The 16,740-nt window shown below is 32.2% G+C and overlaps 2 protein-coding genes and 1 long non-coding RNA gene across 3 annotated transcripts; 2 read left to right on the forward strand and 1 right to left on the reverse strand.

Moving 5' to 3' along the window:
• Positions 1–1,962: 1,962 nt before the first annotated feature.
• Positions 1,963–5,132, forward strand: LOC103845551 (protein FAF-like, chloroplastic). The gene has a single exon (XM_033282760.1). It carries the CDS (start codon positions 4,278–4,280, stop codon positions 4,938–4,940), a length of 663 nt encoding a protein of 220 aa, XP_033138651.1. The 5' UTR covers positions 1,963–4,277; the 3' UTR covers positions 4,941–5,132.
• A 418-nt stretch (positions 5,133–5,550) lies between these two features.
• Positions 5,551–7,639, reverse strand: LOC117129267. The gene is made up of 2 exons (XR_004452926.1): positions 7,530–7,639; positions 5,551–6,461 (listed from the first exon to the last, which is right to left on the reverse strand). It is a non-coding gene; the product is annotated as an uncharacterized LOC117129267 (long non-coding RNA).
• A 357-nt stretch (positions 7,640–7,996) lies between these two features.
• LOC103845552 (NAC domain-containing protein 90) lies at positions 7,997–16,702 on the forward strand. The gene is made up of 3 exons (XM_009122416.3): positions 7,997–12,953; positions 13,157–13,443; positions 13,539–16,702. The coding sequence occupies exons 1-3, from the start codon at positions 12,794–12,796 to the stop codon at positions 13,797–13,799; spliced, it is 708 nt and encodes a 235-aa protein (XP_009120664.2). The 5' UTR covers positions 7,997–12,793; the 3' UTR covers positions 13,800–16,702.
• The last annotated feature ends 38 nt before the right edge of the window (positions 16,703–16,740 follow it).

Raw genomic sequence — 16,740 nt, forward strand, 5'->3', positions numbered from 1 at the left:
ATTACAATTAACAGAATAATTTTTAAATATTAAAATATAATAAATAATTAAAGGAATTAAAATAAAAAAATATATTAAATCTCCAAATAATCCACCTCTCTCTCTCTCTCTCTCTCTCTCTCTCTCTCTCTCTCTCTCTCTCTCTCTCTCTCTCTCTCTCTCTTCTCTCTCTCTCTCTCTCTCTCTCTCTCTCTCTCTCTCTCTCTCTCTCTCTCTCTCTCTCTCTCTCTCTCTCTCTCTCTCTCTCTCTCTCTCTCTCTCTCTCTCTCTCTCTCTCTCTCTCTCTCTCTCTCTCTCTCTCTCTCTCTCTCTCTCTCTCTCTCTCTCTCTCTCTCTCTCTCTCTCTCTCTCTCTCTCGTAAGCCGACGTCGTCTGTGTCTCATTCTGATAGCGCACAAAGGAAAAGTTTAGATAGTTGAAGGAAAAATTTAGATAGTTGAGAAAGGGTTTAAAAGTTGGTTATTCGAAGGACCAAGGGACCATTGCAACTCTCAAGAGAAAGTGCATGACAAAAGCATATTGTTGAGGAGAATATAGGTATAGTTGAATTCAACATTGCATAGTGTCGTGACTTTTTCTAGTGGGTCTAGAAAGTTGCACGTCAGTTGCATACTTAGTAGTTAGTAGTATACACGTATTTGGATACGCCTTTTCCAATAACGATTCTATAATAAAAAACTATACGTACTTAATGTACTTCTTTTGCAATAAAAAAAAGCTTCAAAATACTAAAATCTGACCACTGATTAAGTTATTCTTTGGTAGGAATAATAAATAAGTGATGATATTTTGAATCAACGGCACTCTGTTTAAACTTATATAACACCTCTTTAACATTTTGTTAATTTGATCATATAAAAATATATACATATTAAAAATTTATGATCTTTTAAAGTCACAATTTTTTTCTGAATACCAAAAAATTCCGGATCAAAGCCCATAATCTTTGTAGGACCGAAACCACAACATATAATATCTAACTGTCTCTAAACTCACTTTTTATTTGATAACGCTGAGGATAGAGTCGATCTATAGAAAAAAATTGATCAAAAATTAAATAGTCTACAAGATTTACATATCTAAAGCTTTGTAGTTTTTTTTTTTTGCTATGAAAAAAATAGATGGTTTCACATTTTTGCTGGAAACCTAAGCATTATAAATAGTTTTTCCCAACATGAATTGAATCCAAGTGGCGGTAGTTACAGCCACAACTCTTTTACCACTATGTCAACTCAACGTTGCTTGAGCTTTATAGTTATATAAAAAGTGTTAAATCTTTAATCATTCATTATAAATAATTTAATAATTAGTATTTCTCCACATATTTGGATTAATTGCCACCGGTTTGGCTTGATGTTGTCAATTTTTAATCTTTATATCATGGTTGAATAAAAAGAATAGCGATAACACATCTTTAGAATCATGCATTATATTGAAAATCAAATCTTGAAAAAAAAATCAACTAAGTAGCTGGGTCCCCCGTGAAGTAAATCATCACACTTATGGTTCTCGAGGAACGCCTCCCGACGAATAAACCAACAGCTTCACGTACTGATGAGGCTGAAAACACGAGATATAAAAAATTTCTCAAATGTATAACTGCAGCTTGCACTTTTAACGTCTGCTCCCATTTCGTTCGCCGCTACTACGACATGCACCCCTTTTCTCGAATTTACGTGAGTTTTAGTTTTTCTTATGATTTTTGTACAAAGTAGTTTCTGTTATGATAATAGCTTTTTCATGGAAGAATTTTGGCTATAATGCTAATAATGACTGGACCATATAACATATTTTAAGTGTTGTTCGTTCATACCACAAATAGGATATTTACATTGTAGTTTTATTGAATGGTTTCCAACGAACGTCGGGCTGTTCTTCTTTCAAGCAAATTAGTAAGTGGAGCGAGCAGTTAGTAGTAAATAGTAACATAATGCAGCAAGAATCAGAATATGTAACATTTATCAAAAATATGGTTTAAGTTAAAATTTATTAATCTAAAATTTCATAAAACATTGTTAGTGTTTTCAAATCGATTCTCTTGAATTTTCACAAAAAGATTCTTTTGGTCTAGTGATATTTCTAATCGTTATAAGTCTTTTATACTAGGAGTAAAATGCTTATTCATATACGTATTTGGATTATTCGATTTCGTATAAACTAGCTAGGAGACATCACTCAATGGATAGGGTATCCGTCAATCGCTAACGATTAAATCATATTGTGGACATTAATAACTATTCGTGTAAGAATATTCGCAAAACCTTTATTGTCTATGTGTGTTGGGGTATATAATAAAGATATAGATAAATGAGGTATCGAGGCAGATGTTAGTGGTCATTGACCAAGTGGAAAGGTTCAGACAGGGCTCCAAGGACCACCGTTATGTGGATGTTCGTCACACATCACAACGTATATTTAATCAGGCAGACTAATTGACTAAATGAAAACAAATAAAATAAAATTATTATCATTAACTACGTAACTCATAACAATTATTCGAACGCACAAATTATAATGACCAAATAAAGTTGCTTTTTCGATACTCAAGTAAACTCTTTAATTACCGCAAAACAAATACTATATTTAACGAATATCATAACAACCAGCGTTTTTTTACAAATGCTATTAAAAACACCATTCGACCTAGCTAATAGTGAAAAATAGAAGTAACACAGTTTTTTTTCTATATAATACATAAACATCTTGGTTAATACTTCTTCAGTCACTTTGATACCATCAACTCCGTTTTTGTGTTCAAACAGAGAACTTCGACTATGAATTATATATATAAGCAGTTTACTTGTTAACTATAGATCATATATATGAGCAGAGACCTGTGGACACATTTAAGAATATGTGCTTAGATATTTTAAATCACTAGGAAATAGAATATCCAGCCCATTGTGAAACGGGTTTAACGAGAATGACCGTTCCGCATTATCAGACCTACCTACTAGCACAACTAGCACAGCTGCCAAGCTCGTGTACCATTAAATATCTTGAAACAACCAAGTAACTATTGTTGACCGATACTATTATTGATATTTTCATTCACTGCGGATACTTAGAAAATGCGGTGATGTTGTGATGAGTCTCCATAACGCCTGGCTATTAGAGAATAGCAATATACTATCATGCAATCATATTATGTGGTTGAGGATCACGAGGCTCCCACAAAACAACCAATCACATCGAGTCAATATCTCGTGGTTTGCTACTATTGGAAGTTCAATGATTTTTTTGTCCAGAAAAAGTTGTAATCTCTAGAAAGCTTCCACGTTGTTACAATTTAAACTTCACCTATTTTCGCTCTTTTTCTATCAAAACCTAAATAACAAAAGAGTTGATGCATAAGAAATCCTCTGTTTTTTAAAATGTGTGTTCTCTAGTCATTTAAATATTTTTATACAAAGATGCGATATTTTAAGGAAAAATCAAATCAAGAAGTTTGAAAAGAGAAATGAATGGTGGCATGATTCCATAGTATAAATAATACTAGTCCATATAAAATTATTTGGCTGTGTCCAGATAATTATAGCCATCAAAATTGGCACCACTTGGTCGCCCCTCTTTATTCCATTCTCTTCATCCTTTGTGTATTTTTCATATATAAAATATTAATGTATTTATTGGAGATGTAGTATCATGATATCAGTTCATGCAGTATAGTATTTAACAAGCTCCTAGAAATGTGATTTCAGCAGCGCGGTTAACATTTAATGAAACCAACATATAGATGCATCATGCATGCTGTCTATGTCATACGCCATCATTTGCAATATTCTGCCATTTTTGTAGTAAAATACCAAAATGAATTTCACTTAAGAATAGATCAGTATTAAGTTCTATAGGTTTATGCTATGCATAACATAAAACTATAGTTGTTGAGGTATAAATAATTAGATTTAAGATACCTAGTTAATGCTAGTTATTATACATATATATAAACAACCTAAAACGTAACCAAAATTAAGATATCTAATTAATGTAATGCATGCACAACAAAATGTATTATGTTATATTAAAGCAAATATTAAATCATTACGGTTACTAAAGGAAAACCCAAAACTCAATTTCAACATTATTATTCAGTGTTACAGAATAATATAAAGACCAGAGTCATCACCATCGTCAAATTAAATGGAAAACAAAAGTAATACATGTTAAACAATTAATCCGATTCCATTTGAACATTAGAATATAACATATATTTTATCATTTTATTCGAGTATGTTCCTCCTAACGAATATATATTTGACAATACCATCTTCCCGTTCATGCCCATCTCGTGTCCTCTCTACCTCTCTTACAACCTAAAAAAAAAACACATACACACGAAGAAGAGAGAGCAAACTTTCCTTCTCTTTCTTCCTCCACCAATGGCAGCCTATAGAAGCTTTCATCAAATATTCGAGAACCCAATACAAAACAAGACTCCAAAGTCTTTTCTTGATACACTCTCCTCTTCTTCGCCTTGGAACCCAATCCCCATCAAAGGGTACCACGTCACTGACCACGACGAAACGCCACCGTTTACAGAGATATTCGGTGAGCTCCACTTCAAGGAATCATCCTCAACCGAGAACAGCAGTCTGCAGCTGTGTACCGAAGGTCTAGGGTCAGAGAGTTATTACGACTTGGAAGATGGAAAAGTCAACTGTGACGGTAACGGAGAAGATGAGATTGAAGTAAAGGGTAAAGAAGAAAACGGAAGCAACGATGAGGAGTGTGGACCACAGGAAAAGGAACGGAAAGAGTATCCGCCGGCGATGACGAGGATGAGCTTCAAGACGTATAGAGAAGAAGGGAGGCTTGTGTTGGAAGAAGTTAGGATTCCGAGGAGAGAATTTCTTCGAGCCAGCCGTGAAGACGGTAGACTCAAATTGAAGCTGGTTCAATCCGATGAGGATGAAGATGAGAAGAAAGATAAACCGGTCTGATTTGTATCCTTAACTCCCTATTACACAAGATCAGTGACAGTAATAAACGTACAAATGTTAAAAACCTTTGTTATGCGAGTTTTGTACTTAACTAAACTTAAGCTTTTATCGCTTAACTATGCCGTTCTATAATGTTACCAGTGCCAAGGTCGAATATTCCTTTTTAAAGATTAGATTTGTTTTTTTTTTATTAAAAGGTTTTGAAAATCTTTAAATTAATTATAAGCAAAGACAGAGGAAGTATGTTATGTGCCACATGGAGAATAGTTTTAGAAATTTATCAACAAGAAATGTAAATAACCTACAAATATTGATGTTACATTTACATCACTAAGAATATTTTTATAAATTTGTGTCATGACTTTTTATATAATTTTGCACACTCAGAAAAAAAAAATTTAACATTTTTAACGTTGCCATTTCCTAGGCCAGCGCATAATCCAAAAGTATTTTTGTTTTTTGATAACCAAAACCTAACGTGTGAACCGGACATACATTATTTTGTACGTGGCTATCGTAAGAAGGCCAGAGATGGGCCTAAAGCTATTAAGCCCAACGTGAGCATCTCTTAGCCTAAAGCTATTAAGCCCAACATTTTCATTCTTCATCAAAATTAAAATTTATTTTCTTACATAGATTTTATTGATAAAATTGAATGAACAATCTTTTTTTTTTTGTCAAACGAATTGAATGAACAATCATTCTAATTTATTTGAAATAATAATAATAAATTATGGAGTTAGTACAAGCCATGACGTCATTTCATTGACAATTTAATTGAAGTCGCAAACAGTCAAACAGATCGTTGAGTTTGTATATCCCCTGACCCCACGCATGCAGCACGAGTCAAACAGATCGTTGAGTTTGTATATCCCCTTGTCGTAGTGATCAGGAGAACAGGTCGTTACTCGTTTCGTCTGTGTAATCACATGGTCGAGACTTACTATTTATGATTATTTTTAATTGATTAGCCAAAAATATACCTGAATTTTCTTTTGGACATTGACTTTTTCTTTTTTGCTTAAACTAACATTTTCTTATTGTTGTTTTCTTTTTGCTTATCGATCCCCAAGCATACGTTCAAATTTATCCATAACCAGTTTCACTAATTAAGAGTATGACATAAAAAAAAAAAGAATTTATTCTATTAAATTATGAACATGACTAGTTGATAAAGGTTTTTTTAACGCTAAATATATTATGTTATTACAAACTCGTAGAAATATTACAGATAATTCTATAGCCAATAATTTTATCTACCTTACGAAGATTCACGTCTGACTGCATAACCTGAGCCGTTGTATCGGATCCATCCTTAACGGTACTTCTTGTGCCATGCTGCAAATCTGTTGTAAGCCGTTTCTGAAACACCCGCCCCTTCCCCATTTCCAACCGGGGTTCCTGGGCGCGGGGTTTAGGACACACATGTCTACTTTCCCGACATCTCCGTGTGTCCCGTTTCTGGTCCCATGAGTTTCAGGTGCGTTTCCTTTCTTACCGCTGACATTTCCACTTATAGTTCTGCAAAAGAGAGAGGGAAAAAGAGGGGTGAGTATGAATACTCAGTGAAGTGATTCTAGACCAGTCTCCCCCATGAGCTCTTATACTGCTCAATGCGAAACGAGAACCGACTAGTCATTACACTCATTTCTTAACTAGCTATTATAGTTCCATTTCACGAAATCAAGCATTGCAATGAACTCAGTCATCACTCAATTCACATAATTCGGTTTTTTTTATAATTAAAGACTCCCATCATCCTAGAACTCTAGGACCTACACAGCTCAAGCGGACCAACCCTCCCCTTTTCTTGCTGCGTTCCTGTGGAGCCGCCTGCCCTGGTACACTCGGCATCCGGTTCCCTTGGATGTAGTCTATACCCTTTGCAGTGTATTACGGCCCCTTCCCGCCAAGACTCGGCGTGACTCAATCTTACCGGCGCCTCTATTCTTAACCTGCCGTTTTTGAACGCTACGGCCGCCGCGTTTTCCCATACTCCCCACCAGTCCCTCGGTGGTTCGTATTCCATTTCTATTCATTTCCCATACTCCCCACCAGTCCCTCGGTGGTTCGTATTCCATTTCTATTCATTTCCCATACTCCCCACCAGTCCCTCGGTGGTTCGTATTCCATTTCTATTCATTTCCCATACTCCCCACCAGTTCCTCGGTGGTTCGTATTTCAATCATTCGTCATTTCCTTTTTCTTTTATTTCCTTTTTCTTAACCCTTAGACTCTTTCTTACTTTCTTTTTTAGACGCCACCCGTTCTCGGTGTCACACTCAATCCATTTAACAATCAGTCGTGGATATCCTATCATTCATCTAACCAGACCGGTTAACAGTTCTCTTGAGATCCTACGTTCATTTCTTTCTAACCATCCTAGCTCTCAATCACAACCACAGATCTTCAACCAATCAAACAATCAATCAATCATCATCACACCGGTTTATTTAGAATCCTAAATCAGTACGAGAGTTCTAATGCAACATGGTCTATCAACCTAACAACAACCAGGATCTACTCAATCCTAGATCCACATTCAACAATATAGAAGAACATGAAAGAGATCTGGGTAGAACACCTCACCTTAGCCTAGATCTGGATGGATCTGAGATGCAAGAGAGGTGAGATCTGAGATCGACGACACCACACAGCTACCACCACCACTCGCGGCTGCTCACGGCGAGGAGAGAGAGAGGCGGCGTGGAGAGAGAGGAGAGAGAAAGAGGCGCGGCGAGGAGAGAGAGAGAGAGACGGGCCGCGGCGAGGAGAGAGAAGGAGAAGAGGCGGCGCGGTAAGAGAGAGAGAGAGAGTCGACGGCTAGGGCTTCTGATCTCCGGGAGTTCTCTACAGGGCTTTGCTTCCAAGTTTCTGATGGGGGACTAGAAGGGTGGAAGCTTGCTTTTATAGGGGAGGCAAGAAAACCCTAGGGGTTTTAATCACAATGGGCCGCAGAGCGGGCCTTTACACAAAACTTTTTTTTTTGGGTTTTGGGTTTTGGGGTGTTACAGTTTCTCTATTAACTCGCATAGAATCGAAACTCAAATCTCCTAGTATAAAAATATTAATGAACTCTTGGTCAAACCACTAAATCAAATGGACAACCAGTTGATATATGTTTAGTCTAAGTTAAAATATAACCGCACAATGTAAAATATAACCGCATAAAAATGTATTACGGAACTGTGTAACCTCCTGTCCAAAACTCACGGTACCAACTCTTTTATTTGCCGACAGTCACGTATATATAATAACGATTATTCCTTCTTTTTGGCTTTATAGAATACGATTGTCAACCTATATTGTTTTATTATAATAAAATTATGATTGCAATCTATTACATTATATACTTGAATCATCACTATAATATAAGCATGCTATTCAGTTACATATGCTCATTTTTTCAGTAATGTATTCCATCCAAATTATTTATATATGTTATTCAACAGTCTCAATTTTTTTATGATAGAAATAAATATTCATTTAAACTCATTTAGACAGATTTTAAATGGGTTATTCTGTTAAAAAATTTATTAACCGTCATTTTACTTAAAGTTAGTAAAGACCATATTAATTATTAGGATGCAAACATATAACTCTAATAGATCTTAAAAAAAAGGTAAAGGATTTAGGTTAAAAAAAGGATATAAATAAGATGGATTTTGAGGGGATTGGATTTAATCATTTTAAGTTAAAAAGGAATATAAAAAGGGTCAGTGCTTTTGGATATCATTTTCTGATTTTGAATAAATGTAGTATGAAACCAGGTTGGATTTTGAGTCGGGTTTTCTTGGGTTTGGGTGGATATTATTCTCACGTACAAGAACTAGAAAATTTCTGAATATCTGTTATATATGGTTTGCGTTTGGATATTTTTAACCAAAATAACCAAATTACTCGATTAGTTTTGGGTGTTTAATATGATTAGCCTAAATTTACCCAAAATAATTAAAAATTACCAAAAAATACTCATGAGATATGTTTTAAATCGGTTATTTTTATTCGAAAGTAACCATCAATATAATTTTGATTTGGATAGTTTATGTTTAAAGCATCCATTTTAACCATTAATACCCAAATAACTAATATATTTAATTTGGAAAATTTAATTTCAATATTAATATTATTATAAGTATACTTATAATTAATATATATTTATATGTTTGTATACTTATTCGGTTTTTGGTGCTGGTCTGATTTGATATTCATTTTTCGGATATAACACTTTATTACCCATTCGAGAATATAGGCCATGTCTACTCAGGTCCACAACCCTGATTTTTGATTTCGAGTCATTTTTTGGGTACAAATATTTCTTACTAATTACATTAATAATTCAAAATGTTAATAAATGCAAGAAACATAGCTTGATTTTGTTCAAATTGTTTTACATATTTTAAATTTCTGTCAAATATATTGCATATCATTCTAAAACCTGATTACATTTATAATAATCAAAAATATTTCCATTAGAAAATTATATTTACAATAATTTTCAAAAATATAACGCTTCTTTTGAACATTTAAATGTAGATACACAAGCAAAAAAAAAATTTATGTCAAATTGTTTTATAAGTTATACACCTCTTATATTGGGTCAAAATTTAGAAAACCCTTTTTAATTGCATGACAAATTATTATGTGTAATAATAAAGTTATATAAACTATTATATATGAAATAAAATCATGAAAATTTGATGAAAAACATATAATTGTATCTATTTTATTAGTAAACAAATTTATAACTATACTTTTCCATTAAAAAAAATAAAAATAATCACTATTTAGGAATAAAGTACAAAATTAATGTGTGAAATAGCTATGGCACATGTGTATAGTTTTGCAACATAATTCAATACAATTATCAAAACCTCTTACTAACAATTTTAAAAATATTATACACAAACATATAAATTAAATTTATTTAGCATATAAGAAAAAATTACAGAAAATGTTACAAAGAAACGGGCATGTGATTACAAAGAAACAAGTGTATGCCGGGTCAAATTTTAAAATGTTATTATTTTATAAAATAGATTTTGATTAAGGTTTATACACAAACTAGTATTATCTCCCATGCATACGCACACTCATTATTTTTTATTTTTTATTATATAACATATATTACAAATTTACAGTGAATATACATGTTCTTTTGAGAGTTATTGGTAGACTTAAAATCTTTTTTGAGATATTTATAACTTATAACCGCCAAATATGGCTCCAAAATGCATGTAAAATATTGATCGTTTAATCCAAAATCATTAAATATGAAACGGAAAGTTAATATCTAGCACAAATACAATTAAAATATTAGCTTTTAATTTTGTAGATAATTGATGTCATTTTGCGCTTTTCTTATATATATATATATACTTCTGTTTTCTATCTTGCTATTTTTATTTTGTTTTTCATTTTCAATACTATATTTATCCTAAAGTTTTTGTTTCTGAAAAATATACAAAAATGTATGTTGATCCAAAAATAATACGACCATAAAAAAAATAAGAAGACCAACCTGAAGTTAGATACATGAGTCCTCGTTTCTTCTACCACTCGACTTTTTAATCCCCACTTTCTATCTTCTTGTTATCACAACATTTTGTTTTTTCTTGAGGTGTTTCTTAAGTTGATATGGGGCTTGTAAGTGTGCTTTTAAGGTGAGCTTCTTACTTCTCTTCCTTGAATTACACAACCACAACGAATAATCATGTGCCAATACTGAAGATTTTAATTTCTATCAAAAATAAACAGAATCAGGTAAAAACAGAGCTGTTTCTTATATTTAAAGTTTAATTTTGGCATTTACATTTTTTATTTAATTAAAGCGTGACTTGTTCTTTAGTATATAAAATATATTATTACAAAGAAAAAGACAAATATGATTAAAAAGAAAAACACAAATATGAAAATTAATTTCTAAGAAAAAAACTAAAACAAAAAAATATACCCGTCCTATCAGAATCTAGTAGATATAATAAGTTAAGAACATGTTTCCTATGCTTTAGGCAAGCGATGAGGGGCAGGTCCGTATAAATGGCAGAGTCATGCACGTAGTGTCAGGAAGCAACCGTCTTTCGTCGTTCACATGGACCAAAATCTTTTGATGTGGGCAACATAGTCAATATGAACCAGTATAAGTCGATGACCAAAAAAAAGGCAGAGCCATGCAGTGGGAGGGGGTGACTCCCTATGACTTTTTACAAAAAGATAAATTTAGCTTATGTACGTGTTTTATGCTAGAACATTTGGTTAAAATTCTTTAGTTTTATACTAGTTCCAATCTTTTTTTACCCATTAATATTTTTAGTTGTATTATACACTCATTTAAAAAATGAACCCTATAAAAAATGATGCTAGCTCCACCACTAGTCTGTATGCCTAGGACTGAGACTTATTATCTCGATTCGGATCCGCTCTGAAAATAAGATATTCGAGTATCCAGATTCTGATAGTAAGATTTTGGATTCAGTAAAACCAGATCGAGATGTCTTGATTTTTTCCAGATCCGGATATGTATTTCTATGATATAATAAAATTTTAATTTAATTAATAACAATATTTGATATATTAATATTTATAAATAAAATTAGTTTCATAATATTATATTTTAATTTTTATAATATTAGATACATATATATTTATAAATCTTATATAAATATTTAATTTATGTATTATTTTAAAATTTTAGTATTTTTATTTCTATAATAATTTTTACGGACCCAGGTCCGGATTTGAATCTCCGCGACTAGTATAATATTTAGAAGATATCTGAAATTTGGATATATAGAAGCCAAAAATCTGGAACCGGATACTCTAAATTTTTTGGATATTCGGACCCGTCCTACCATTATGTATGCCTGCGAAAAAAAAATCTTGTAACATCCTTGTATTGATATTAAGTAGAAAATGCATATTCTTTATAAATTATTATAGTTAAAATTGTGCTCTGTCATGGTAAGATATTATGAAATCAACCTTAAAAATTAGAGAAATGAATTGAAACACCATAAGTTGACTATTATTTTTTTAGAAATGATTAAATATATAATTATTTGTGAATGAAAAATATGAAATGAAAGAAATGAAATTAAAAATAAAATAAAATGTGAGTTTCATTCAGTTCACTTATTCACACATAAATAAAACAAATATATACTTTTTGTTTCGTTCTAAAATATTTTATGGAATTCTATGAACAGTAAATTTTAAATAGAATTATCCTACGAAATATTCCCTACGTTTCATAAAGTTAAATATTCTTGAGAAAAAAAATTGTTTCAAAAAGATCTATTTTTGTATTTTTAATGCATATTTTATTAACTAATTGTAAACTTAAAAAAACTTAATTAAACTTATTGGATTTTTATTGTTTAAAATTATGAAGAAAGATAATTAAAAAAAATTATATAAATTTAATGTATTTTATTAAAATGTGTGAAAAATCTAAAATATGTAACATTTTGAAACTGATAGGGTAACATTTTTTGTAAGGGAAAAAGACTGAAATTTGACGCTAAGACGAGGGCTTGACTCGTTCAATGGGGGCGTACGTGGGTCCTACAAAAGCTTTACTTAGGTATAAAAGTCATAATAAACACATTACAATAAAAGTAATCAACACACACACACAAGAATATTCTTCTCTTTCCCAATGTCCGTACAAAAGGTATAATAAACAAACAAAAAAACTTAAAACGCGTAAAAAATTTCTAATTTCACTCGGAGACACCAATCTCTACTTCAACAAATAATTAATGCCAACCAGTCTGCATATAAAAGCAAATAGTTTGTAATAACATATATCTACAAATAAAACGAGGTTTCCTTTTGTAGCAACACATACAACAATGGCGAAGGAGCTTACAGTTGGGTTTCGCTTCTATCCCACGGAAGACGAACTGATTGCGTTCTACCTAAGAAACCAGCTCGAAGGAAGGAGTGGTGACACAATACACCGTGTCATCCCAGTTCTAGATGTCTTTGAGGTCGAGCCAAGTCATCTTCCAAGTACGTGAGACTCGCTAGAAATGTAGCTTTAAAGTTTAAAGTCATCAGTTAGTTCTTGAGTCATAGGGGCAAAATATATGTTAGGTTTTACTTTTATAGCACGTAGACTTGTTTCATTAATATAATATATGTGGTAGTGTTAGTCATGTATGGTCTGTGAAACTTATACGTTTGTTGTTTTTTTTTCAATTTTCTTTTTGCAGATATTGCGGGAGATAGATGTCGAGGAGATGCTGAGCAATGGTTCTTCTTCGTGCCAAGACAAGAACGCGAAGCAAGAGGAGGCAGACCGAGCAGAACCACTGGTTCAGGGTACTGGAAAGCAACTGGGTCACCTGGTCCAGTCTTTTCGAAAGATAACCGAATGATTGGAGTCAAGAAAACTATGGTTTTCTACACTGGAAAAGCACCAACAGGAAGAAAAACAAAATGGAAGATGAATGAATACAAAGCCGTTGATGAAACGTTCAACGTTTCCACAGTCCATAAGGTTGCATATGTAAAGTTTTTTCTTGATATTTTAAAGAAAATATTCTTGATCATATAAGTTTTTAATTAATGAGATATTTTCTTGTTTTAATGTAGTTGAGACATGAATTCAGCTTATGTCGGGTCTACATAACATCAGGAAGCTCAAGAGCTTTTGATAGACGCCCAATGGGATTTTTTCAGGCAGAGAGAATGCTTACACGTGATGTTGCAGTTGGTGAGAGATCAGTTCGCGTGGAAAGCTCACCAGAAGCTTCGATGTCAGAAGGAGGACATGGTTATCTCTCTGTGAATGGTGAGATGGTTGATGGTTTAACTAAACCAATTTGGGAATGGGAACAGCTGAGTTGGCCTTGAAGCTTGCGAGATTCATAATCAAGCAAATTGAAGTTACGTACTGGTTTTTTGTCACAAAAAAAAGTTACGTACATTATTACGTAGTTGAATTTATGACCAGAAAGATTTTTTTTTTTTGAGCAATAATTTGAGCAAGAATAACTGACAAAAGGTAACTTTCTTTAATTTCGTTTTCTTAGAGAATGTAAAGTCATCGAGCATTTAGAACTTTAGAAACTCAAATGTCAAAACCGTGAAATTAGCTTAATTAAGACGAAAAAGTCAACAAAGAGGAAAAAATAAGGGACAGAAACAAACCAAAGATTAAATTACCAAAATAATACTCAATCCGTTCCACAAAAATAGACTTTTTAGTATTTTCACGCATATTAAGAAAACACATTAAATTACCATAATAAATGTATCGTTTTCTGTAATTTTAAATTTTCAATAATTTTTAACTAATTGAAATTTAATAAAGTCAATTAATTTTCTTGAAGTTTGCAATATTTTCATAAAAAACACAAAAAAATACATCTTTGTGAAACAATTTTTTTTTTCTAAAAAATCTATAACTAAGGAACGGATGAAGTATTATATAGCAAGTAGGCTTTGATAGGCATAAAGTAGAAAAAAAAAACAATTTACTTGATCATGTTTCAATACCAAATATAAACTTTACATAAACGAAAGGAGCCAAAAGAACAAAATTGTTTTTTTATATAAGCGTTATCATAAAGGTTGAATGTGGACAACGACTAAAAAGAATTTTTGGTCGTCGATAGTTTGTCGTTAAAGAAAAACAAGTTTTGGTTCTCTTACATATATATACTAAAATTATCATATGATTAGGACATCACCCATGGAGGCTATGCAGTAAAATTATAAACACATGCTTCGAATTGTAATTCTATTCACGAACTTATAAACTGAGGCTGAGGTTGAAATCAAGCTCGACAATATGTTTATATATATATATATCTGTTGATATATTCCTTCAAACCTATAGAATATAAAACCCTTAGAAAAACTATTACATTATGCGGGCTCAACGTGATGAAAGTTGTGAATCAGAGTACCTAGTAGGTAAACAAGTCAAATAACGGTATTTAGCCGTCAATTTAAATGATTGGTTTACGTCTACACCATGTGTGTGCAGTGTGCACGTACGTGAGAGATGATTAAATTGTTGTTTTGGAAAAGTTAGTACCATCAACGTTATAAGTTCATCTCTAACAAGTAGTCAAGCCTCCTTAACCATGCGCAGCAACATTAATGCAATAATGACATATTCGGACAAGGCGACAACAAGCAATCCCCAGGAAATGAGGCAACACGAAAATCACTATTTTGTAATATCTGTATACTTGCCATACTATAAAGGTTGAAAAGTGGACCAAGACTAAAAGGTTTTTTTTTTTTGGTCGTTGCTTGCTTGTTTTTGGGTATTCTTTTATCATTTCATCCGGCTGGAAGAGTTCCTCTAATTGTATGAATTTTTCTAAAACGCTTTTTTTTTTAAATATAATTCAAGAAAGTTTCGCATTATCTAGTATTCCACAAATTAGTAATCCAAGTTTTTAAGCTTTTATTACAGCAGAGAGAGATCAACCAGGACAAAAAAGATTATAGATGTAAAATAAAAAAAGGAATTAATGCTTTTTTTTTGTGATTTTGAATCTGTGAATTGTTAATGAACCTACCACATTTGTTGATTCTATTAAATCTACTATTGCTATCGAGCATGAGTTTCTATTCTAATTCGAATAGAATGTATTGAGCCTACAATCCATTTTATTTTTTCGATCAATACTAAAAAACTTTTAAAAAAAATTAAATATGATTTTATTTTCGACACGAATAAACTGTCTTTTTTCTATCAAATATATCAAAAAACAAGTATAAAAGAATAGATGAATGTTCAATTGAAAAAAAGCAATTCTTTAGTTTTTTTCTTTCTACTGCCAAAGTATTTAGTCTTTAAACTTTCAAATGAATTCATTTCAAAACACTTCAATTGGTACACGTAAGAAGTAAGCCAATTCAACAGCTTTTTGCTCAATTTCTCGTGTAATAAAATTCTCATCAGTACGAATTAAAAGAATATCCCATTGACCTCGAATTTCCATATAAAGTACACGCCAAGCAGAAACACCCTCTTTAACTTCGATTCGGATGGACTGAATATCTTTCATGAGGAATCGTAAAAAGATCCGACGACTTTTTCCAGGAAATCCCCAACGAAAATATGTACTATCCCTTCTTTTCGATCATAACCACTACCCACGTTCCACAAAATAGTGCAAAACAAATAGAAACTAATAAAGAGACCTGCGATCCCATAGAAAGACATCACAATCCCTTGTGGAAAATATGATTTGCTGAGACGCAACTAATGATATAAAATTTCTACCAAGATAACTGAAAGTTTCAACCAATAAGAATCCCAATGAAGCTAAAAATAAGATAAATGCCCAACATAAATTACATGTTTTTCGAGACCCTGTTACAAATTCTATCCATAGAGATTCTGATCGCCAACTCATATATATTTGATCCAGTTATACAATTTTTTGGAATTGAGAAAATATGACTTTCCTTTTTTTGTTTTCAAAGTAACTCTCATCAACTATAAATATTTTGTTGTGAACCTTTACCTTAAGAGTAATTCATAAAATTGTTTATATCTAAAATAATAACATATCCTTCCTTTATATGATCCCCTATAACTATATACATACAAATAAATACATTGACTTGAATTTCATACAGCAGTCGGATGATGATCCATTTTTCAAAAGAGTGCAAATTGAGTTACTCCATATAATACGGTTACACATGCATAAAAGCTTTTTTAGTTATGTTTGTAGGAATATATGTGTTATACAATCTTCTATCAAATGAGTCTTATCAAATTGACTTTTTTTCGAAGGGAGTGCAACAATTCGGTCTCATCCGATCT

Source organism: Brassica rapa, chromosome A10, assembly GCF_000309985.2.
Source record: "Brassica rapa cultivar Chiifu-401-42 chromosome A10, CAAS_Brap_v3.01, whole genome shotgun sequence".
Lineage (NCBI taxonomy): Eukaryota > Viridiplantae > Streptophyta > Magnoliopsida > Brassicales > Brassicaceae > Brassica > Brassica rapa.